At 35.1% G+C, this 26,442-nt stretch overlaps 1 protein-coding gene and 1 non-coding gene across 2 annotated transcripts; both read right to left on the bottom strand.

The window, feature by feature from the left end:
- Positions 1 to 5,359: 5,359 nt before the first annotated feature.
- LOC141629072 (uncharacterized) lies at positions 5,360 to 23,124 on the bottom strand. The gene is made up of 3 exons (XM_074442137.1): positions 22,608 to 23,124; positions 5,600 to 5,916; positions 5,360 to 5,476 (listed from the first exon to the last, which is right to left on the bottom strand). The coding sequence occupies exons 1-3, from the start codon at positions 23,122 to 23,124 to the stop codon at positions 5,360 to 5,362; spliced, it is 951 nt and encodes a 316-aa protein (XP_074298238.1).
- A 2,641-nt stretch (positions 23,125 to 25,765) lies between these two features.
- On the bottom strand, positions 25,766 to 25,872 carry LOC141634808 (small nucleolar RNA R71). The gene has a single exon (XR_012539529.1). It is a non-coding gene; the product is annotated as a small nucleolar RNA R71 (small nucleolar RNA).
- Positions 25,873 to 26,442: the final 570 nt, after the last annotated feature.

The following is a 26,442-nucleotide window of genomic DNA, read 5'->3' on the forward strand; positions in this document are numbered from 1 at the left end:
GAGTCTTGCATCATCTTCATGATATATCATTCTAGTTTGGTTTAGAATATTATCACCTTGATAATGGGCTAGCCATACATCAAATCGTGGTGTATAGGGTCACAAAAAGTGAAACCTTCTTTTGTATCTTTAACAAGTTTGTATTCTTATTTGGAGTTTATGTACTTAATAGTCACAATTAAGTACAACTCCAAACCCAAAAACTAGATTTAGTACACAATGACTCTATCTCTCGACTTCATTGTTGCTAGTCGTCATATTCTAATCATCCTATGCATCAAACATAATGATGAAAACCACCATTGGTTTCTAATATTGACGAAGTGGTACTAGCAAAATTTATGTTTAATCAAATAAACATTTAAAGAAGAAGATCCCATTAGATGTCCCACAACTAACTTGTTGATTCTTCAATAATTTGGGGTAGTTTCCTTTCTCGTGTCCAACATTTAAGACAATGGAAACTTTATCGGTCGGGATTGATAGGTTTAGTATCGTCATTCTCAACAACTTTACCTTTAACATTACCTTGTATCAATTCCATTTACTTCTTGAACCTCGTTCTCATCTTAACGGTTTAAGAGAATGCTCCCACTTATTTCAATGAGTCTTTGCTTTGAGAAGCAAAATTGAATTCATGAAGAACACTCTTCATTTGTTCGTTTTAGTCTTAAAAACTCTCATTGAGGTGGTTGCATTATTTTGGTCAATTACGAATTCTGACAAAACTAATTACCAAAACAATCATTTCAAGGTACTTAATTCTTTTAAGTACATGAAAAACAATCCAATTGCAAGTAGATGTGTTTGTCTAGAATCAAAAACCTGTTTGATAATAGATAACTTTAATCTATACTCTTTTGCAAGAGATCCTTTAGCAATGATTCATATGAGGTTTCAGAAGCAAAATTCAAATTTGTCTCTAGTTACGATGTTTTAATGGAGATTTTGAAAAAATCGAAATGATATCGTATATGAATTGTGGTAAAGAAATGGAACAATATGATAACGGAATAGTGGAAAACTTAACATTTACCGTTTTAATAATACTTGTAGATAACAAGTTTTATGCATTTTTCTAGTGACCTCTACCCAACTAGATAAATGATTCCAAGACCCAAATTCATATCGACTTAGGCACGGTGTGGCCGATGAAACCTTCATCAATATAACTCGGTGGATTAACTCTTTAATCGATTCTACTTTTAGAACTCTTGGTCGATAAAATTACATTAACATTTATCTTTAGCCCAAAACACATTCAACAAGGGGACGGTGTGGCCGATGAAACCCTTATCGAAAAACTTTTGTTGAGTTCAATCCAAATTTCGAATAAATGTGTCCATGATCCAAACCCACATTAACTTGGGCACGGTGTGGCCGATGAAACCCTCATCAACATGAATTCGGTGGATTGACATTCATCACCCACTTCCCCTACGTAACAAGGTTTGTACCGGTGAAGTGCACTCCCTCACGAAATAGGTTTTCATGGTTTCTACTATTTGGTAAGGCTATATCTCAATTGATTGTTTTAGCGAGAGGTCATGTCAATTTATTATCTATCACGTTTTAAGTGAACTAAAGCGGTGAACTACGATAATTGTAATTGACACGGTCGATGGACTCGATAAGAACGATGATGCATGTTTTAAGTTATGGCGATTTAGCGATGCATGCGACATAAATAAAATGCAAAACATTAAAAAATCCTAGTATGGCCATCCTAGAAATAGAAAACTGATTAACTATTACATATTCGGAAACCAACTCCATTGGTCCCTTGAACGGATTTGTGGCACGCATCTCGAGGTAACAGTCTTTATGTATCGTCATCTTGAAGAAATCCGTCTTTAGGAACTCCGGAATGAATTAAAATTACATAATGAATTACATAATTCCTATTATACATTTGTAACTATAATAAAATAAATCTATTAAATTACAAGACGGTGATACGAGATCACATTAAAAATTACAACCGAATCGATATTCCCATACATTTCGGGTAATACCAATTAAAACTAAGGCCATACTAAGTAAAATTACATAATTCAAAAATTATATAAATAAAAGACATTCAACAATTGAAATATGCAGCATTATAATATGTATGAACATGCCCAATTTTATGCTAAATCGCCTTTAAATTTGCCAATATCATATATTCCTCGGTTTTTACGGATTTGCGTGATTCAACATTTTACAATCACCAAAAATACATAAATTCATATTTATGCATAAGTTAATTACCCTAACCTCTTAGGACTCAAAATTTAGTCTTCACTAATTATTTGACCATAATTAACTCAATTTTGTTCATAATGGACTTAAAATTATAATAAATAGCTATAAACTTCAAATAAATCATAAAAATTTCAAATAAATTCAAAATTTGAAATTTAAACTCATGAACATTCTGGAAAAATACCATGACACTCATAATGTTCAAAAACTTAGGTTAAAAATTTCGAAATTTATCCGGAAAAACAATGTTGCGGTTTTATCGATTTAAACAAAATAATCATAAAATCATGAGAAAAATTATTTTCATCAACTTTTCAATTTTAGATCTGAAAAAGATAATAAAGAGCAACATGTGACGTTTTTCCTTAGTCATAGAGTATGTTTTAGCAATTTTTACTAATTAAGTCACTATTTATGCTATTTTTCTTCAAAAATCCATAAATCATGCATAAAGACTTCAATATAGCCAATTATTTTACACACATCTTGTAAAATTGCATGTGACAACATACTAAATTTATATGACCAGAATCGAAATTTAACTCATATTAACCTATTTTTCACTTAAATCCGAATTTAATAATAAAAAATTCATTTTTCGAGCATAACAACTCATAAAATTATGAAAATTTCCAGATCATCTAATAATAATATATGTGAAAACATATCCAAAAAGAACTGGAAAATTCGAAGTTTAGCTAATTTTCGTCCAAAAATGGCATTTTTATCATAAAAATCACATTTTAATGCCAATATTATATATTATGAACAGTAAAATCAGTAAATTAACCAAAAATCCTAAAAATCATTTTAGGACCAGAAACTTATCATGCATGAATTAATTTCGTGATATATCATAATAACACAAATTCACAAGTTTTATATGTTAATCGTATAACTCGGAAAAACTATAACCGATTTGCATGCAAATAACAATGGCTCTGATACCAATTGAAGGAAAGGTAGATCTTTATACCTAACAACATACTCATATATGCATAAATTAATTTGTCATAAAATTAACTAATGATCTTATGCATGCAAACATTAAAACAAAGAGAGGAAGAAACATTATTCTTACATTGCAATATCGGTATATATGGGCACAAAAGAGTTCTCCTTCTCTTTTGTTCTTGAGCTATCCCTTAAATGGAAGAACAAAACCCAAGACCCAAGTGTAGGATCTCTCCCAAGGCTTTATACCCAAAGCTTTCTCTTAATTAAAACCAATATTATGAAGACTAGATAATATTAATTTTGTAAGAAAATTGACCCAAAAATTTGGTCTTTTTGCTCTCCAAAACCGTGTATTGAAGAGTAGAGTAGAGGAAGGTTTTGCTTACTAACAACTCTTATTTTTCAGCATCTTAAGCATCATATAAAAACATCATCATTGAATTAATTATGACATATCAATTTAATAGTCAATGTAGGGCAAAAAGAAGAAGAAAAAACACTCCTCATGATGATCCAAAACGTGTGGACCAAGAGGAGGGGTCATGGCTTTTGGTCTTCATAACTTTCGGTATTTTGATAATATGGATCCATATTATTTTTGTCAATATGTTACATGTCATATGTCACATAAAATTGCTATGTATTTTTAACACATTTAAAAATCAACGTATTAATTAAAATACGTCATATACAAAAATCGACTTAGTAATTCATAATTACTTGTACCAAAATATTTTGCCAATCATAAATCACAACAACTTGTATTTATAATTATTCATTCAATTTTCAATTGTTTCCTTAAACAATAATTTCATCTGAGTAAAGATACAATTCGATTACTCAGACCGTATCTCATTTAAATGAGACACGTAAATTTTACTTCCAAAATCATCCGTCAATTTTCAAGTAATTTAATTAACTCGCAACATTATACGATTAATTAAATAATCAATTAAGAGTGTTGCCCTATAGGTATGACCTAGGGGATCAACTGATCACCACCGTCGCACGACAGTAATGTCAAACTCTAGTCAGCCAATCATTACCGATATGTGTGGACCAGGTTTGACAGTATAAATACTTCCCAAATGTATTCTTTAAAATGAGATTTAATAATGATATTTAAATCATATGATCGCACTGTTGTTGAGGACACATTTCCCAACAACATGTTATTGTCATCAACTTAACTTGTTAAACTCGATAAAATGAGAATTAGTTTGATAAAATTTAAAAGAAATCCGGGCAAGTGAAATGCTTCTTTTTCCATTTTAAAGTCCTTGATTCGGATAAACTTTAAATGTAAGGTTACTTCAAGCATCATGGGTTTGAAGTTTGAGAAGTCATGAGTAAGCAACAACACAAGTAGTGAGCATAAAATTAAAATTTCGACACGGTTAGTGTCGGATTTTCAAGAATTTGAGACAAAATTTTCCTTAATTTCATTCCATGGGATAAGAACAACTATAAAATTCATATTCCCACAACATAGTAAAATTATCCTTGAGACATAAAATACATTGTTCATGGGAGTTTTAAGAGAAGTTGGAAAATTTCACCCAAGCATTTAAGACGAAATTGGTTTCATTTTGGAACCACATACTACATTATCAACCAAGATACTAGTTTTATAAGGCAAATAAACCAAGTTTTGCTCATGAAAAATCAAAATTTGAGCATGACATACCTATATTTCAAAATTTTAAGACGAAGTTTTGAGACGAAATTTTCACATATTAAACAAGATCTATACATAACAACAAAGGTTAAGCCTTTGTTGTCTAATTAGACACAACAACACGCACCAAAATGCCATTATTGACTCAAGAACACCATTTTCTTTTTCTTTTTTTGGTGAAATGTGAATTAACATTAATAATCATGATCAAGTACATCACCATACATGACCCTCAGGTCATCAACACTACTAGCCTAGCAAACCAAGTTGGTCTAGCCAACTTTGACACTTGACCTTACTAAGCTCTATCTTTTGTACCCGCACCCTCATTACAAATTTAATATCTTTAATCATTATACAAGGATGAGGCACATACAAGTTCACTCTACTCTTGTTCCTACTATCCCAAATCCTATAAATCAGGCCACTGATAGCCGCCATTACAATCTGTTTTTTCAGCAGAGATTTGCACCTCCATTATAGAACCCATTGTACCACATTACCCTGCCAAGTGATCTTCAACCAAGCCTGCAACAGCTTCATACAAATCTGACTGTAAGAGCAATCAAAGAATAGATGAGAGTGCTTCTCATCCTGCAACCCACACAGGAAACACAACCCAGTAGACGAAATCCCAAACTTATGTAATCGATCTTGCGTGAGAAATCTTTGATGAACAAAGATCCAAGAGCTGAAATTAAACTTGGGTAGACTAACTCTATTCCAGACAAAAGGAAGCCACTCCTTCTTCTGGTGAGCACCTAGCAGCCAGTGATAGACATGGTGAACATAATAGCTACTTTGCCAAGCGCCAGTCAGGAAACCCACTTTCAATTTCTCCTTTACTTTGCAAATTTGCCTCCATGTCCAACTAGCATTACTAGAAGGACTATACTGCCACCAGTCACTCTGTTTTATATAAATATTGTGTACCCATTTTACCCACAAACTGTCCTTCTTCTTAGCAATCCACCAAGAATACTTCCCCAGGACAGCAATGTTCCTCACATGGCAGTTCAAGATGCCTAAACCACCTTTGTCACAGGGCAAGCAGCAATGCTCCCATGCAATAGGTGGAGCATGCTTATACTCATCAGGAACACCATTTTCGAATTCATCAATGGTGAACAAAATTTCATCACAAAAATTTTATTTTTTTTATCAACAATAATGGTGTAAAAGCTAACTAGTATCATGAATTAAGTAAAATATACAACTAATTAACAAAACTCAAATGATTCAAGAGTAGATCTAAAGAAAACTCAAATTAGGGAAAAGATGGAAGAAGATGAAAAAGCTTACCTTGACAAATTAATGGAACTAGGTGAGAAAAGTGGAGTAATGAAATGAATCCCAAGCAAAATTGAACAACAATGGAGGTTTTTGGGGAATTTTGGTGAGGAGAGAGATGAAGATATAAAGGTATGAAGATAAGAATGAAAAATGGAGGAGATAAGGGCTTTTAGTCGAGTAGCCCAACCCGTGTGAACTCACTCGGTCGAGTGCCGAGTGTACTCGGTCGAGTACGACTCTACTCGGTCGAGTGGAAGTCTCACTCGGTCGAGTGACCGGTTTTTCCAGAATGTATTACCTTCTGGAATTGGGTCCACTCGGTCAACTGATTTATACTCGGTCGAGTTGGTACTCGTACTCGGTCAAGTGATTCCATTGGGTCCAAATTCTAAATAAAGCCTTATCGATGGATATCCTGCAAGACAGTACGAGGTTCCGGAGTCCACCGTCTATCGGTGACTCGTCCCGAGTTAGCTCATGCGACATCAAGAACGCTGTTTCTTATCTAATACGTTCATACTCACACTTAATCTACCAAAATAATCGCAAATTATATACTAGCGGTAGCACTATCAAGCATTAGATAAATACACAGTATGAATCAAAAGAAGGGAATTATCATCTTTCAAAAAGGTGTCACGACATGTAAATCTACTCATCAAATTTTCCATATCTTACCATACACATGTAAAACTCATAACATGCAAGAGTCTATTAACAACCATATCATTCATATAATCACACAACATTGTCTATATTGTTCACCCTTACTTGTAAACACCCACGTAGTGACCAACCGAGGCAATAGGCACTTTTTTTTATATGAGGGCGCCCAGTAATCCAAAACCGAACTTCTATTGTACTCATGTCGGGTTCGTTTTATTAGACACACCTAGGTTCCTTTTGGTTCATTTGTTTAGGTTCCAAAACCTGGTTGTGATACCACTTTGCAACACCCTCTACTTACCCGTCCAAGGTAATTGGGAGGTGTTACCATCACGATTTCCCGGGGTGGTGAAATCGAAGTTGCAATTAAGAAACAATTATCATAAATAAAGTATTTAGTCAATTATATAACCATGAAAGAATAAATGAAAGAACACAACTCATGACTACTACACTAATCTAATCAACTATGCTCGACTCGAATGTCATCACAGCTCGTCCCTTCTCCTGCATGCAACCAAAGCTAACATGTGAACAACTACTCCCCATATGATCGGAAATATCATTTGGATCGACACAGGCCACCCCAAAAATAGGTGACATTTACGCAGACACGCAAACGTCAGTTTCAATACATAAACATAAGACATGACTCGATAAGCAAAGATATATGACATAATAATTATGTGAATGAGACTCGAATATGCAATCATCGTACCGGTACCATGACACTCCCTGACGTACCCATTGTTGGAATATGTGTCCTCAACAATGGTGCAATCACATTATTGAAACTCATGATAAGAATACGTAAGGGATGATTCAATATATATAGTCAACTGATCAACATTAATCGGTAATGATTGGCTAACTAGAGTTTGACATTACTGTCGTTTGACGGTGGTGGTCAGTTGATCCCTTAAGGTCACGCCTAAAGGATGATTCCCTCAATCGTAAAGTTAATCGATTGTACGACGATACAGATTGATTAAATCCTTAAATTGAATAAATTGAACTTAGTAAATAAAATGTTATTGTAATATGATTAAATAAGATTCAACTTAGTAATTAAAATGTTACATTACTAAAATTGATTAATGTTTATGAAATATTTGAGATAAGAATTGTTAGTTAGTTATAATTACAAAATATTTTAGATTATATTGACTAAATTCAAAATGACCCATTTTACATATATGTAATTTTGAATTACCATTTAATTTGTTATTTGTAATTTATTTGATAAAGTAATGGTATTTCATTTTTAAATATGCATTAATATGACTCATGACATGTTATGTGTAGCATGTCATGTGTGACAAATGACAAAAGCTATTTTGTAAAATGGAATCCATTTTATAATGGGGTGGACCGAAATGTTGGGTGTTTTAGGGGTTTTTGTCTTATCTTTGCATAAGATGCTCTAAATATTATAATGACACCTACTACTAGCCCTTACACACCTAGATTTTCTTGTGAAGAACAAAAGGCAAAATTGGAAAGAAAAATTTGACTAACCCATGCTCTAAAGACCGGTTGCCCCCTCCATATACCAACTAGAGAATTGTACTCATTTTGCATGATTATACTCATGCTCAAAACCTCTCTTTCTCTCTACATAAAAATTGTTTTATGCATAAAATTTGTTCATAAATTCTAATATTCACATAAGATTACTATGGTAATAATATAAATAGTATTAGAATCAATATTTAAGGTAATTAATATTATTATATAGTTAGTAATAATATTAGTATTGAGGGATAGTCTTGGTGCAACTAAGAGGAGGTATTCCACTATGAATACTTGAAGATTTTGGATGATCATCCTAATATGTTTAAGCTCAAGATCTAGGTTAGGAAGGTGTTCTAACCTAGTGCCCATATTTCGTCCATTATCAATGTAAGAAAATCGTTTTCTTCTAACCTTGTTAATTTTGTTATGCATGCACTAGATCTAATAACTAAATCAAAGAGTAATTTAGATCATCAATTAAATGAGTTTAATTAGAGGACTAATTAATCCTTTTAAGTTGTATCAGAGCATAGGTCGTGCATACATAATCGGTTTGGTTTTTCCCAGTTAAATGTAATTTAATTAAAACTAGAAATTTTGTGATTTATGTGATAAAGCCACAAAATTATTTTGCATATTATTTATCCTAGTCCTAAAATATATTTAGGTCATTTTGATGATTTATGGATGATTATTGCTTATTTTAATGATTTTTAGTGAAATAATTACATTTTAATGAGTAAAATGAACTTTTATTTACTAAAATAGTTAAACTTCACTACTGGCCATGATTTTTTTAGTATGACCTCACATGAATATTTTGCATATTGTATGTAAAATTTCAGATCATTGTGATTAGTTTTGCATGTTTTATGATTTTTATGTGATAAAAATGGTATAAATGGTGGTTAAATGACTAAAAATAGTTAAACTTTGAAACAGGCTATGAAATTTTAATATGATGTCACATACATATTTTACAGATTTTATATAAAATTTGAGATAAATGTTATTTATTATGCATGATTTATAATTTTAATGGTTAAAATGATATAAATAGTGATTATTTTTAGCAAAAATAGCTAAAATGAATTTTATGGCGTAAAATTTTTCCCTAATGTTGTATATATGATATGGACATTAGATCTAAAGTTGCATGATTAATTTTGATTGATTTGGTATGTTTATTGATTTTTATGTGATAAAATAGATAAAAGGGCAACTTTATTAGTTATAAAAATTAATTCAAAAATTTTGGTTGAAATTTTTCCATTTACAGGTTCTGGAAATTATTTAAGAATTTTTAAAATTTTGATTCTGATTTTTTCCATAATTTTTATGTTTAATTTGGATTAAATGGTAAAAGTTATGATTTATACGATTTATTAATGAAGTAAATTATAATTATTTTTTGGGCAAATTTTATTGAGTTTTTGGAATCTTGGTAATATTCCGGAATTTAGAAAATTGTGATTTCGAAATTTTTCAAATTTTTATGATTTATTGGGAATTATTTCATAATTTTTATGATTAAGAGAAGTTTAATAAACAATAATACAAAACCAAGTTGGATTATTGTCAAATGTTTAGTGAAGACTAATTTTTGAGTCATAAGAAGGTTAGGATAATTAACTTGGGCTTAAATTTGATTTAAGTATTGATTTGTGATTTTAATAAGTTATTATCACACATTTCCATAAAACCGGATTATATACGATGTAAGGTTTAAATAGAGCGATTTGGCACATAACTTGGCATGTTAGATACATATTATAATGCTGCTTATTTCATTGAGGAATGTCATATTTTATTTATATAATTTTGAATTATGTAATTTTATCTTAGTATGGCCTTAGTTTTAATCGGTATTACCCGTAATGTAAGGGATTACCGATTCGGTTGTAATTAATTGTGATCTCGTATCACTCTTATTTTTACTAGTTTTTCATATTACAAATGTATAATAGGAATAGCTATGTATTTTTTTATATTTGTAATTTTGGAGTTCCTTCAAGACGGTGCCAATCGGGAAGGCGTTCCGATCAAGACGGAGTCCTTGGGAAGCGTGCTATTTGAAGATTCTAGGGACCAAAGGAGTTGGTTTCCGAATTTGTAATAGATTATTAGATTTTCTATTTTAGGAAAGTCCATACTAGGAAATTTATTTATTGCTTTGCATTTGTCTTTATATGTTGCATGCATTACCAAATCGCCATTAACATCACATGCATTTTTATATATATATCGTCTTTTCGACCGTGTCGATTATAATTATCGTTAGTTCACTAATATATTTCACATAAAAGTGATAGATAATAAATCGACAAGACCTCTCACATATTTAAAATTGAGATTAGCCTTTCCAAATAGTAGGACCCATGAATCCATTTGACATTTGGGGTAGATTCGGTTTCCCGGGGTACTTTCATTTTTCATTGGGTAAGTGGGGGTAATAAAACGTTATTACACGCGAAATTTGGTTGGACTCAATGGGATATAAAGACTAGTCTTATGTTCCGGGGCTAGAGATGAAATTTATGAAATTCATCGACCGAGAGTTCCAAGGTAGAATCAATTAAAGAGTTAATTCACCAAATTTATGCAAGTATGGGATATATCAGTTTCCCATGCCCATGTTTGTGTAAAGATGGATCTCGGAATCATTTATATAATTGGGTGGAGGTCATTATATAATTGTTAAAACATGCTAAAATGTTTTCTTATATTAACGATGAATGTTCCTTTTCCGACTATTTCGTTGTTTTATGTTGTTCTTTATCATTTCTCGTATTAATATACAATATCAATTCGATTGTAACACGAGTCTCCGCTGAACCACTATTACTAACGACAAATAGAATCTCTTTCTAAATCCTCAAATGAACCGTTTAAATAGGGCATGGACTAGTTCCATAGAAATCGTTCTATTCCATAGAATGTCATAGGAGTTGTCCTATGTTATATAAGATTAGCATCTTAAATTCCTAACATACCTATGTATGATTTCTTGTGAAGATAGAAGTAATGATTAGTCAAAATATGTTTTGATAATATCATCTATGCATCCACGGTTCAAAAGTCTTATTGCTCAAACTAAACACTTGTCATTAAGAACTTAAGTAATTAAGAACATGACAATGTTAAATTGGTAAATTAATTTGTTAGAAATTTTGATTAACCAAACACCACAATAGAGTTAACCCTTGTGAAGGATTAACTAGGAATTTATATGAAGATAAGTCTTCATTAAGTAGAAATTCTTGAAGTCGGTGGGAGCAATAAGAAGTAAGTACCTATCTTAATTGTTAAGGATAGTATTAGGCTCGAAAGAGAAGGTGTTAGACACTAAAATAGATACAAACCCCAAATAAGTAAAGATCTAGGAAGTTTGTCGTGTGACTCCAACATATTCCTTTCTGAATATCTATGACATTGACATTGCATTCTTGCCAATTACCACATCATGAGTATTTGATACAAATTTGTGCATTTCGTCATGATATTTGGCATTATCGTATGACAACTAGCAAGAATAAGTTCAGAAATTTGCATGAATGGAACTAGGGTAGTTGCCATTTCTCGGGAAAATGTAAGTAGTATATTAATCATAACCCAAACAGTTGATTCACTAGGGAGATAGCCCTTAGTTAATTACACCTCTACATAATTGTTCTAACCACATTTTGACTCTACTATTACTTCCTATCACATTTCGAATCCTCAAATTCATTACAATCCGTAGGATCATTTTGGTGGTAGGATCTATTTTATAGGATCGTACAGGATCGTGTAGGATCGATGGTAGGATCGGATAGGATCGTACATGATCGTGTAGGATCGATGGGTAACAACATAATACTCTCAACTCGACACCTATTCCTTGATTATGCCATTAAATATTTCATTATATCAAATTATACCAAATAGTTTACATAAACTTGTTTATCCAAGCTATTTGTAGGATCTTACGACACTTGCAACGATTCGATCCCCGCGATCCGATCCTACCACCCCTCTTCGATCCAAAGTAGGATCTCGATCCTGACAACATTGACTATTACTTCCTATCACATTTCAGCAGAGACCGATTCCTATAACTGAGCCACCACTCTACCACTCCTTGCACTGGAATGGGGATCTGCATCCAATTCTCAAATAGAGATAGACATTGTCTGCTGTAGTCACAAGAGAAGAAGAAATGATCATGGCACTCCTCCTCTTGTCCACACAACCAGCAGCAGTTGTGCTGAAAGAACCCCATCTTCATCATCCTATCCTGAGTAAGCAAACGGTGCTGAACAACTAGTCACATCAAGAAACCATGCTTGGGAGCCATGATCCTATTATTAATCCAAGGATACCATGACACATCCACTGTTTCCTTCTCCAACCATTGATAACCCATGCTAACAGTATATTCTTCATCTATACTCCTCCACTTCTCATCATACAGTAAAGGTTTGAGACTATTCTTAACTCCACAAATTCTTCGCCAGGCCCAGCTTGCTCCACTAGAAGGCTCATAGTGATGCCACACTTGATCTTTCATATAAATGGCATGAATCCACTACACCCAAAGGTGATCAGTCTTCTGTTCAATCCACCAGACATACTTCCCAAGGGAAGCTATGTTCTATTGCTGTAAGTTTTTTAATCCAAGTCCTCCCTTCTTCTTGGGCTTGCACACTTGACTCCAAGCCACCAGTAAAGGTGTAACACCCGCGAATTTCTCATTTTGACATTTAAAAATTTATTTAACCGTTTAATTATTTTATTTTATATTTTATAATTATTTAATTTAATTAATTTATTTTAAACTCGAGTTTTATAAAAGTAATATTTTAAGGCTTAATTTATATGAAAATACGTATTTTAGTCGGATAGTAATGACAATGACAACAATAATATTACTTCCGTCTCATGTTACCAACTAGCATAGACCGTCACTTTTCACCTTTGAACCTAGTTAAATCCGAACGAATCACAAGTCGACAACTCGTAGCTACCTTTTTCGACTCATTTATACAATCCTTTTTTTTATTATTATTGTACCCGTCCCCATCCCCCGTCACTTTCCCCTTTCATTTCTTCCTTTCCTCTTTCGATCTATCAGCAACAACAACCAGTGAACCAAACACCATTTTCGTCACCTCCAACCTCAGATCCCGCCTCCATTCTCAACCAAATTCGATAAACTTTACACCAAACTCTTCCTCTTTCCGTCCTCTTTCCTTCTATGAAAGAAAGAGACTGACTTTCTTCACGTTTCAGGTCAGCCGCCCCTTTTTCAGTTCGAAATTCCTTTTTAATTTTGTGTATTTTGTGTGTAGATATTAACTCGGACAACTCGGAGTAGCTTTGAGTCGGAAATGTGAAGAGCAAAGAGGTAACGGTGATAGGTTACTCGACAAAAATGTCGAAATTTCGTCTTATGTGTTGTTTTACATGCTATGATATGATCCTATAAGGATGGAAGTTACATATTAAATTTATAGAATATGATTGTTACCGTCATTTGTGTGGGTCAAAGCTAGGGTAGGATCTAATTATCGTCATTGGTATTGGTTAAAGGTACTGTAAGAATAATAGTTGAAATCAGGGAGTGGGTGATACAAGGATGAAGGTATAGTACATTAAATGTATAGAACATGAGTATTATTGTCATTAGTAGTGGAACCGTATACTTGATTCTTATAGTGAAGTGCTTATCAAAATGATTTTGTGTCTGATCTATAGCACTAGTACTCCTTGTTGACGAGATAATAGTTAGGATTTTGTATTTTTGATAAGGAATCAAAATACTGTGTGTTTCAAAACTCGAGCCGATCTGATAGGAAGGTCTGGTTGTTTGATTACGACTTCTTAACCATATTTATTTTCGCACCTCTTAATCTTTTTATGCATCTTACTAGTCTATCCTAGCGCGACTCATTTTCGGACTGTCTTATGCGTGAGAATGGAGTAGTTTGGGGCGTGTTATACTCTGCTTTAGAACGGCCTTGGATGAGTATTTGGGACTGTTTTAAGACGGAAAGTGGACTGTTTTGAGTCAGTTTTTGCAGGTACTTCGGGACAGTTTTGGGTCGGATAAAATGGTTTCTTTCGGGACTATTTTCGGGGCGTAAGAGTGACTGATGTAGGACGTTTTACTGTGCATTTTTGGGACTATTTTAACGTGTTTAAGCAGACTGTTTAATGGGCTGATGAGAGACTGTTTTGTGGGCTGGTTATGGGGTGTTGTAGTGGCCAATCAGGTGTAGGTGAGTGTGTACCTTGAGTCGTAATGTCAATGTATATGTCATCTCGAGATGTTGGTTATGGGCACGGTCTATACGGTTTTGTATGGGAATTAGATATGACAGACTCGTGAGATCATTGGATCAGTGCAAGAGGCCATTAACCATGGATTATTAAGTTTGGGACTTTGGAATTTAGCTCTAGGTTTGTACGAGTAATGGACCAATTAGCTATAAACTTCCATGGAGCTATGATTTAATTAAAGGTTGCACTATTTTCGCTTTGAGTTTTGAGACAATTAGTTAATTTCCGTCTCATATGTATATTCAAGTATGTAATGGGTTGGTTAGATGTGATAAATTTCACCCTTTCCATGCTTAAAATTTCGTCTTAAGACGGTCACAAATGAACTTTATAAATTGTGAAATGGACCTTGTTAAGCAGTTTTCGCGGGCTGTTTTGACGGGTTTCTTTATGTTAAATTGAACCAACTTCCTTGCTACCGTCTCAAGTATATGTACATGTTTGAATTGGGTCTTTCGTACGGGTGAAATTTGTCTTAGTTTGGCCTAGGAAACCGTCCTAAGATGGCGTGACAAAGGGAGAAAATAATGTGTTGTCTGATGGACTCTGTATGCTGCGTTTTTCTTTCTTTGGCATGTACTGCATGCTGCTGGGTGTTTATGCAGAGGCTGTCAGTCTTAGCACAGGCCGTGGCTAGCTTAGACGGCGTGCCGCCAGGCCGTGGCTGGGTTGAGCTGGTCATGGTTAGGTCGTAGCCTCGGTTGGGTTAATTTTTATTCGTGAATTATTTTTGTTCGTGTTTAATTAATTTGAATTTTCGTCACATGATTTCCTTATCTTAAATTCATTATTTGTCGTTTATTTATATATTTCTCACATGAATCATAAATGTGGAACTTATTGTTTATTCATGTCATAATTATATGGAATGTCTTCATTTATCTAAAATATGAGCTTTAATTATGTTATTCTCATTTATTTATCGTATTTCAAATACGAGCGATTTATTCCTCATGATTAATTGAAATGAGTCGTATTCTTGTAGAAATGGCATATTACCATCGTATATGCTTGACATACATTTTTGCCCTGCTTGTGCTATTCTGGCAAGCACGGGTTTGACCTACTTGTGCTGTTCTGGCAAGTACGGTTTTGGCCTACTTGTGCTGTTCTGGCAAGTACGGCTTTTGGCCACTTGTCTTTGTTCCGGCAAGTGAGTCTTATCTTAGTCTTTCCGCCACTTTCGTCTTTGTTCGCGATTGGGGTACTCGGTCTTCTTAATAGTCGAGTCTTGGGTGCGTGCTGTGCTGGCACACGTCGAATCGGGATGTACACCCGAGAATCTGCAGATTTAGACTAGGACCGTATTATTATCGTAGTCCTACCCGGGGAAATTATAGTCTAAGAGTAATAAATGCCTTGCATTATTTGGATGGTTACTTTGGTCATATCTCCTTGAAATACGTGCTCATGGCTAAGTGGTCGTGCCTGTTTCCTTGTCTTTCTTCTCCTTTTATTTTATTGTTGCTTATGCCTTATTTGTTTATTCCATCATTTCTTTTATCCTTGTTGGTTTAAACACGTATGATCCCATGTTTAGTTATAAGTCGATTCACTCATAACTTATCTAATATGATTATTTGTTCATGTTCTTTGTTATGTTCGTTTTGACATTTTGTGGCTGAGAGAACCTTGAGTTACTCCCCACTGACTGTGGCTTTCATGTTTACATGAATGACAGGTTTGTGAAGATGCATTTGTGGGGTTTAGACGTGTGAGCTAGCGAGCACCTTGGACTAGTTGTTGGTTTATTAGGATTGCTTATACTCACCTTTTACTGTATTGTCATTCGAGGGATATATTTTCCCTCACCTTGACTATTATGTTTGTATAATTAAATTTTATTTCCGCATTCTTTACTGGTGTTTTATGTTTTAATGAACCCGCGCCTTAAATTTTAAAAGTTTTGAAAATTTCCTAATTTCCGCTTGAATTTATAAGTTATATTTTCCGCGTTATAGCGGGGGTTCACAGTTGGTATCAAAGCCTATGTTGCTCCCGACGCACACACGTGTACCCCAAAAGTAATTTGAACTTGACCTTGAATAATGAATGAGAGATGGGTAGACTTAAGGACCTAAGGTGTTAGTTTGTAGTGTGTTTGCTCTTTGTTAGGTTCTAACATGTTTGTTGATTGTCATTTAATGATTGTTGTGTCCTTGGATCAATGACCGTGAGCTTACCTACATGAAGATCAAGATTTGGTGCATATTGCTGAGGATTGAAGATTTGTTCCACTTTGAAGGACGGTTCTACCTCCTCGAAGATGTTTCTCATTCTTTGTGTATCTTGCCTTAATCTTTATCTCTGGGTGCTTATCCTTCTTCTAAACTTTCTTCTATTTTGCTTAAAAGCTACTCTGGTACTCCTAACTTGTCCTTTGATCCTTGCTAATCCTCCTTTAACGCCTTTTGATAGTTCTCTCTCTTTTGTGGAATGTTAGCCATGGTTGGATAATCTGGCTTTGTGGAGTTTGTTCGTGGTTTTGAGAGGCTCTGATGTTAGAAAGACTTAGGTAGTGTGATGAGATATACTTAGTAATTTTTATACCTAGTTCCTTGATAAAGTGAGCGTGATTGATTGGTGGAACCCCTTGTGTAAAGTGTGAGTTGTATATGTTACTTAGGTTATGGAACTTGGCCTTGTTGTTTATACTTGAAAGTGAGTTGAGCTCGAGGTTAGCATAGTCGGTATATTTTTGTGAGTGCTGTAACAATTACTTAAGAACCATGTTGTGAGTTGTTGCTAGTTTTGAAATCTCATTTGGGTATCCACTTTGTGGTAATGAGGATTACCAGGGTTCTTGGGATGTGATTATAGAGGTTGAGCTGAGATGAGTTAGATGTCTTAGTGGTTGTCTTGTGATTTGGAGAATGTCACCATCTATGCTTTAGGTTTCAAGAGTATAACAAGACCTCTTTGGGGTAATAGATTGTGCAAAAGAACTTTTGAATTGGGATTTTGATTAAGAGTTGTACCATTTTGAGAAATTCATATTTGACATTAGTTAGTAGCTTTGATCTTGTTTTGTGAAGGTCGTTGGGTGGACATTTAATATTTGGGCACTGTCGAATCACAAGTGTAGTGAAATACGTTGTTTCATGGGATGATTTAGGATGAAGTAACATGAGTGTTTTGAGGAGGTCCTCGGGAGTGATGTGGTTATGAATTTTGTTGTTAGGAAGTTTTCGGACCTGCCTAGGTTGATGTTGTGTTTGAGGTTTGAGTACCTGCCACTTCCTTGTTGTCTCATTTCCTTTCTTCTTTGACCATAAGCGCTACCGTTCATACCTCTCTTCCTCGCTTCATCATGCTCCTCCTTTAAGTTTGATACTCGTAACCTGTGAAACTCTATCTTTGACATCCTTGTTAACCTCATTTCGAATCTTGCCCTAGGAAGTTCATCCTAGTTCTTTTGTTAGTTAAGTTTGGACTCTCTTAGCATCCTTTGTTTTTTTTTTTTTTTTTTTTTTATGATACCGAAGTTCTTTCATTTCGTACAATTCCTAAACATTTCAAGCTACCATTTTTGATTCGTTGTTAAAAGTTTATGTTACTTTTGCAAATCCTTACCTATTTTTAAAAGTTTGAAAATTAAAATTTGATTTAGTTTCCTATTTGTTCTTTATGCATAGACTTCTTTATCATGGTCTTGAGTTGCTAAACCTGAGATTTATTTAAATTTTATCCAATTTCTGTTAACTTTGATCTATTTATGCTTTCTTTGTCAAGGTTTGATGTTATCTTTCCGCAAACTTGACCCCTCTTTTGAGTTTAAAAGTGAAACCTTTAATTCCATTTTGGCTTTTGCAAAAGAAAAATTGAGTGGATTACTTTTCCTTTGGTTTTAACGTTGATAGAAGGTTAGAACTCGTTATTAGAGACGTTTAATAACTTGTTCTACGCTTGTCGGCGAATGATTTCTGTCTTAAATTTGTCTTTGACTTGGAAAGTTAGCGTTCTTGTGTGCACGACAAGAACAATTTCGTTCCATGAATGAGACTTATACTTTCGAAAACTCTTCAAAAATGTTTTTGAAAGCATTTTGATTTTTGATTTATACAAATGATTCGCCTTTTGACCTTATCTTTGATTTGGAATGTGATGTTTTTGAATACGTAACGAGAACACTTCCGTTCCTTTGACGAAAATCTGGTGCTGTTGGAAGATTTTACTTCAAAGTTTTGAAGGAAATTTTAATTCTCACAAGAGTAACGTTTTAATATTTTAGTTACCAATTTCAAAAAGTCCAGCTTTATTTTTATAACCTTCCATTTCTACTTTCAAGTTTCGAGGACGAAACTTTTTAAAAGATGGGGTGATTTTAACACCCGCGAATTTCTCATTTTGACATTTAAAAATTTATTTAACCGTTTAATTATTTTATTTTATATTTTATAATTATTTAATTTAATTAATTTATTTTAAACTCGAGTTTTATAAAAGTAATATTTTAAGGCTTAATTTATATGAAAATACGTATTTTAGTCGGATAGTAATGACAATGACAACAATAATATTACTTCCGTCTCATGTTACCAACTAGCATAGACCGTCACTTTTCACCTTTGAACCTAGTTAAATCCGAACGAATCACAAGTCGACAACTCGTAGCTACCTTTTTCGACTCATTTATGCAATCCTTTTTTTTATTATTATTGTACCCGTCCCCATCCCCCGTCACTTTCCCCTTTCATTTCTTCCTTTCCTCTTTCGATCTATCAGCAACAACAACCAGTGAACCAAACACCATTTTCGTCACCTCCAACCTCAGATCCCGCCTCCATTCTCAACCAAATTCGATAAACTTTACACCAAACTCTTCCTCTTTCCATCCTCCTTCCTTCTATGTAAGAAAGAGACTGCCTTTCTTCACGTTTCAGGTCAACCACCCCTTTTTCAGTTCGAAATTCCTTTTTAATTTTGTGTATTTTGTGTGTAGATATTAACTCGGACAACTCGGAGTAGCTTTGAGTCGGAAATCTGAAGAGCAAAGAGGTAACGGTGATAGGTTACTCGACAAAAATGTCGAAATTTCGTCTTATGTGTTGTTTTACATGCTGTGATATGATCCTATAAGGATGGAAGTTACATATTAAATTTATTGAATATGATTGTTACCGTCATTTGTGTGGGTCAAAGCTAGGGTAGGATCTAATTATCGTCATTGGTATTGGTTAAAGGTACTGTAAGAATAATAGTTGAAATCAGGGAGTGGGTGATACAAGGATGAAGGTATAGTACATTAAATGTATAGAACATGAGTATTATTGTCATTAGTAGTGGAACCGTATACTTGATTCTTATAGTGAAGTGCTTCTCAAAATGATTTTGTGTCTAATCTGTAGCACTAGTACTCCTTGTTGACGAGATAATAGTTAGGATTTTGCATTTTTGATAAGGAATCAAAATACTGTGTGTTTCAAAACTCGAGCCGATCTGATAGGAAGGTCTGGTTGTTTGATTACGACTTCTTAACCATATTTATTTTCGCACCTCTTAATCTTTTTATGCATCTTACTAGTCTATCCTAGCGGGACTTATTTTCGGACTGTCTTATGCGTGAGAATGGAGTAGTTTGGGGCGTGTTATACTCTGCTTTAGAATGGCCTTGGATGAGTATTCGGGACTGTTTTAAGACGGAAAGTGGACTGTTTTGAGTCAGTTTTTGCAGGTACTTCGGGACAGTTTTGGGACGGATAAAATGGTTTCTTTCGGGACTATTTTTGGGGCGTAAGAGTGACTGATGTGGGACGGTTTACTGTGCATTTTTGGGACTGTTTTAACGTGTTTAAGCAGACTGTTTAATGGGCTGATGAGAGACTGTTTTGTGGGCTGGTTATGGGGTGTTGTAGTGGCCAATCTGGTATAGGTGAGTGTGTACCTTGAGTCGTAATGTCAATGTATATGTCGTCTCGAGATGTTGGTTATGGGCACGGTTTATACGGTTTTGTATGGGAATTAGATATGGCAGACTCGTGAGATCATTGGATCAGTGCAAGAGGCCATTAACCATGGATTATTAAGTTTGGGACTTTGGAATTTAGCTCTAGGTTTGTACGAGTAATGGACCAATTAACTATAAACTTCCATGGGGCTATGATTTAATTAAAGGTTGCACTATTTTCGCTTTGAGTTTTGAGACAATTAGTTAATTTCCGTCTCATATGTATATTCAAGTATGTAATGGGTTGGTTATATGTGATAAATTTCACCCTTTCCATTCTTAAAATTTCGTCTTAAGACGGTCACAAATGAACTTTATAAATTGTGAAATGGACCTTGTCAAGCCGTTTTCGTGGGCTGTTTTGACGGGTTTCTTTATGTTAAATTGAACCAACTTCCTTGCTACCGTCTCAAGTATATGTACATGTTTGAATTGGGTCTTTCGTACGGGTGAAATTTGTCTTAGTTTGGCCTAGGAAACCGTCCTAAGACGGCGTGACAAAGGGAGAAAATAATGTGTTGTCTGATGGATTCTTTATGCTGCGTTTTTCTTTCTTTGGCATGTACTGCATGCTGCTGGATGTTTATGCAGAGGCTGCCAGTCTTGGCACAGGCCGTGGCTAGCTTAGACGGTGTGCCGCCAGGCCGTGGCTGGGTTGAGCTGGTCATGGTTAGGCCGTAGCCTCGCTTGGGTTAATTTTTATCCATGAATTATTTTTGTTCGTGTTTAATTAATTTGAATTTCCGTCACATGATTTCCTTATCTTAAATTCATTATTTGTCGTTTATTTATATATTTCTCACATGAATCATAAATGTGGAACTTATTGTTTATTCATGTCATAATTATATGGAATGTCTTCATTTATCTAAAATATGAGCTTTAATTCTGTTATTCTCATTTATTTATCGTATTTCAAATACGAGCGATTTATTCCTCATGATTAATTGAAATGAGTCGTATTCTTGTAGAAATGGCATATTACCATCGTATATGCTTGACATACATTTTTGCCCCGCTTGTCTTTGTTCGCAAGCACGGGTTTAACCTACTTGTCTTTGTTCGGCAAGTACGGTTTTGGCCTACTTGTCTTTGTTCGCAAGTACGGCTTTTGGCCACTTGTCTTTGTTCGGCAAGTGAGTCTTATCTTAGTCTTTCCGCCACTTTCGTGTTGTTCGGGCGATTGGGGTACTCGGTCTCCTTAGTAGTCGAGTCTTGGTGCGTCTTTGTCTTTGGCGCACGTCGAATCGGGATGTACACCCGAGAATCTGCAGATTTAGACTAGGACCGTATTATTATCGTAGTCCTACCCGGGGAAATTATAGTCTAAGAGTAATAAATGTCTTGCTTTATTTGGATGGTTACTTTGGTCATATTTCCTTGAAATACGTGCTCATGGCTAAGTGGTTGTGCCTGTTTCCTTGTCTTTCTTCTCCTTTTATTTTATTATTGCTTATGCCTTATTTGTTTATTCCATCATTTCTTTTATCCTTGTTGGTTTAAACACGTATGATCCCATGTTTAGTTATAAGTCGATTCACTCATAACTTATCTAATATGATTATTTGTTCATGTTCTTTGTTATGTTCGTTTTGACATTTTGTGGCTGAGAGAACCTTGAGTTACTCCCCACTGACTGTGGCTTTCATGTTTACATGAATGACAGGTTTGTGAAGATGCATTTGTGGGGTTTAGACGTGTGAGCTAGCGAGCACCTTGAACTAGTAGTTGGTTTATTAGGATTGCTTAGACTATCCTTTTACTGTATTGTCATTCGAGGGATATATTTTCCCTCAACTTGACTATTATGTTTGTATAATTAAATTTTATTTCCGCATTCTTTACTGGTGTTTTATGTTTTAATGAACCCGCGCCTTAAATTTTAAAAGTTTTGAAAATTTCCTAATTTCCGCTTGAATTTATAAGTTATATTTTTCGCGTTATAGCGGGGGTTCACAAAAGGGCTCCCCTTGAAATCTGTACCATGCCACAGAAACTTCTTACAGATAGCATCAATTTTATCCAACACATTTTTGGGCAATATAGAAATGCGAGCCCGATAATTATGTAACGCGCTCAACACAGCTTTAATAAGGACAACTCTACTTGTATAGGAAAGTTTCCTGGCCCCCAGCCTAGAAATTCTTTCAGTAATTTTATCAACCAAGCATTGGCAGTCCAACACTCCCAGTCTCTTAGGAATAATATTCACCCCAAGATACCTGAAAGATAAGACTCCTCTCTGCATACCTGTGGCATGAGCAATTGCATGAACTATGGAGTCAGGTATTCCATTGTAATAAAAATTAGATTTTCTAGCACTCATCTTCAAACCAGAGGCAGCAGAGAACATTTCAAAAGCCTTAATCATTATATTAACTGACTGAATGTCACCTCTGCTAAACATCAGAAGATCATCGGCAAAGCAGAGGTGGGTGGGATTAATCCTGGAACAAAGAGAGTGATGCTTGAATCCCTTAAACTGATGCAAGAGTTGCATCAGTCTACTAAGATACTCCAAGAAAATGGTAAATAGCAGGGGGAGGGAGGATCCCCCTATCTAAGTCCTCTCCTGCCCTTAAAGAAGCCAAAAACTTCTCCATTCAATGCAAGGGAATAAGAAGGAGAAGTGACACACTCCATAATCAGTTTAATGCACTTGGATGGTGATGTGACCATTATTTGAGCACATTTAGTACCCGAATTAGCCTCGTTCCTATGCTTTTTAGTGCATATTTGGGTCATTTACTATCTTTAGTCCTTTGTTTTGCATATTCTTTGAGATTTTGTTTCCTTGGTAGGAGAGGAGTACAAACCTTGCATTTTTATGGCAAAATGGAGCTAAATTTATCGAATCTAATGACCAAGCATCAAACAGAAGACAAGAGTAGAAGGCCTTTGTACATATTATAGTAGATGGGCAATGATGAATAAATCCTTGCATCCCCGACTAAATCCCGGAGGATTATTGGAAAAAGAAAAGAAGAAAAGGGAGCTGTGACATAATCTGCCCGTCCAACCAAGAAGACGCCCGTCCAAGAGGAGGAGAATCCGAGCGTTCTTGCAGAAGGGATGCCCGTCCAGCAACGCCACAATCCGCTCGTCCTGCCCAACAATCCGCCCGTCCAGCCACCAGGAAATCCGCCCGTCCCGACACCTTGGACGCTCGGATTCCCTTGCAGTCCCATACGTCCTTTCTTCATGCTCCATGAAAGATGCGCATATTTATGAAAGACCGGCAAAAATGAGACCGGCATCTCTTTTGAGAGGAGCGATTCCTCAAGGACTTAATCGTCATTTAAGCCCTTAGTAAACCCTAATTTGTGTACCTAATCCCCACTATAAATACCCCATTAGTCTAATTAGATAATCATGTTCTTCTTATCAATCTCTAGTGTAGTTTATATCATTCTAATCTCTTCTTAATCTTGTAATCAACTTCTAATCAAATATTATTACAAATCTCGTTTCCTTAATCTCTCTTTTGTTCATCTTTTATTTTGGGTAATTGAAGATTATTTGGGTTATTATTGGGAGATTGACAACCTTCCAATCAATCATCAAGTACTTCTATTATTCTTTGCTTTATTTTGGAATCATTAGTAGGTATAATCCTCTTAATCCCTTTTTAATTATTGTTAATAATCTTTATTTATTCATCATGTTTTGCTTTGTTAATGTGATTGACAACCTTGTTAACATGTTAAACTTGATAATGAGTGAGTAGTTTCCTTAACTAGGGTTAATGGATAATTAGGGGAAACCAACATGGGGAATGATTCATGCTTAATTTAATATGTTTTCATAGTTTATTTGCTTGCTTGTTGTGATCTCAACTTATGCACATGTTATGTTTGATGAAATGCGAGCCTATGAATCCTTGCATTTTTTACCCATCACTTACCTTTTCAATGAGACTTGTAAGACATAAACCAACTCGAGTCTCACTAGACCATGCATATAGTTGAGTAGGGAGGATTAAGTCGACTTGTAGGTGTTGTACAATCTAATCGATTCGGCTCGGGACCCAAACCTTCCTAGGATTGTAAGATATAAACCAACTCGATCCATCACAATAATAATTGCTTACTTATAATTTGAGAATATGTTTGTGTGATCAATTCCCATGAATCCCCTATGACCCCATGACACCCTAGTGCTTTTATCAATTGTTTACATCCCTTTTTAATCATCTTGCTTGTTTACTTTTATTGCTATTTAGTTTAGTGATCTTCTCATCTCAACCCCAAATCGTGACACCCCTAGACACCGCTACTTGTAATCAAAAATCCTACATCAATACCCGTCCCTTGGGATCCGACCTTTACTTGCCTCTTTACTAATAGTAGAGTTGTTTGTGAAGTTATAAATATTGTTTTGGTCTAGGTGCTCCTAACGACAAGTTCCCGAGTGAGAAAACATCCGACCAAAAATGGCGCCGTTGCCGGGGACGGTGTTAACTTGATTTGATTTTCTTAGATTGTTATTAGTTGTGTCTTTCCTTGCCTTGGGTAAGTAAAACTCCTCAAGGTTTGTTCTAATTATTTTCGAGTTGTTTGATATTTTGCATGTCTAGAAGATCACAAGGTAACTTGTTACCCATTGATCACGAAATTGAAAGGACTTTGACAAACAATAGAAGACTTGCTAGAAGTACTTTGAGAGGTATTGGCGAGGTTGTTCAACCAAACACTATTGAGTTCATCAACCCTTTTGCAAGAGAAGGTGAGGAGAACCCAACACCCAATCCAACACAAAATCAACCCACAATGCCTAAATTTTCATCACATTCCGTACCAACAGAGGAGAACCTACCCAATGGTACTCCCACACCACAACACTTAACTGGAAATTTCATTGCTAAATCCGCATTTATCCAATTAGTCGAAAGAAGCCAATTTGGGGGGATGCCTAGTGAAGACCCTCACTCTCACATGGAGACTTTTTGTGACTATTGTGATTCGATTTCACAAACCGGTGTGACTCAAGACCAAATTCGATGGGTCTTATTTCCTTTTTCTCTAATCGGCACCGCAAAACAATAGTTGAAAGGCCTTTATAAGGCTACTCTTGGAATTGACTCTTAGAAGATGTTGGCTCTAGCTTTCTACAAAAAATTCTACCCTCCGGAAAAGACTAACATGCTAAGAGCTCAAATTACGGGTTTTAAGCAAAGGGATGAAGAATCTCTGTATGAAGCTTGGGAGCGGTTCAAAGTAATTTGTCGCTCCTGTCCTCATCATGGACTTAGCGAGTGGTTCTTGGTACAACAATTTTGGAACGGTCTTTATGAAGACTCAAGAAACATTCTCAACATGGGATCAAATGGTATGTTCACCGAAGTTGACGATAATCAAACTTGGAACAAGATTGAGGAAATGGCGGTCCATAACTCACAATATAGTAGACCCCGCAAGGCTACTAGAGGAGGAAAGCATGAAGTGGACTCTATTACTCAATTGGGTGCTCAACTTAGTGCTCATATTGATACCATAAACTTGAAGTTTGAGAAGGCTATGGCTTAACTTGAAGAAGCCTCAAAATCACCAAAGAATCATGTTAATGCCATGGTAGCATCTTCATCAATCCCAAATGGGATATGTGAGAATTGTGGAACTTTGGGACATGACCAAAGTGAATGTAGGGGAACAAATGAACAAGTGAATGCTTTTCAAGCATACAAGAGTGGTACCCCTTTTTCCAATTATTACAATGAAAACACCAAATTCCACCCAAATCTCTCATACAAAAGCCAAAATGTTCAAAACCCTCAACCAACATACACCCCACCTCCCATGAGAAACCAAAACCAAAGACC

This window comes from Silene latifolia, chromosome Y (assembly GCF_048544455.1).
Source record: "Silene latifolia isolate original U9 population chromosome Y, ASM4854445v1, whole genome shotgun sequence".
NCBI lineage: Eukaryota > Viridiplantae > Streptophyta > Magnoliopsida > Caryophyllales > Caryophyllaceae > Silene > Silene latifolia.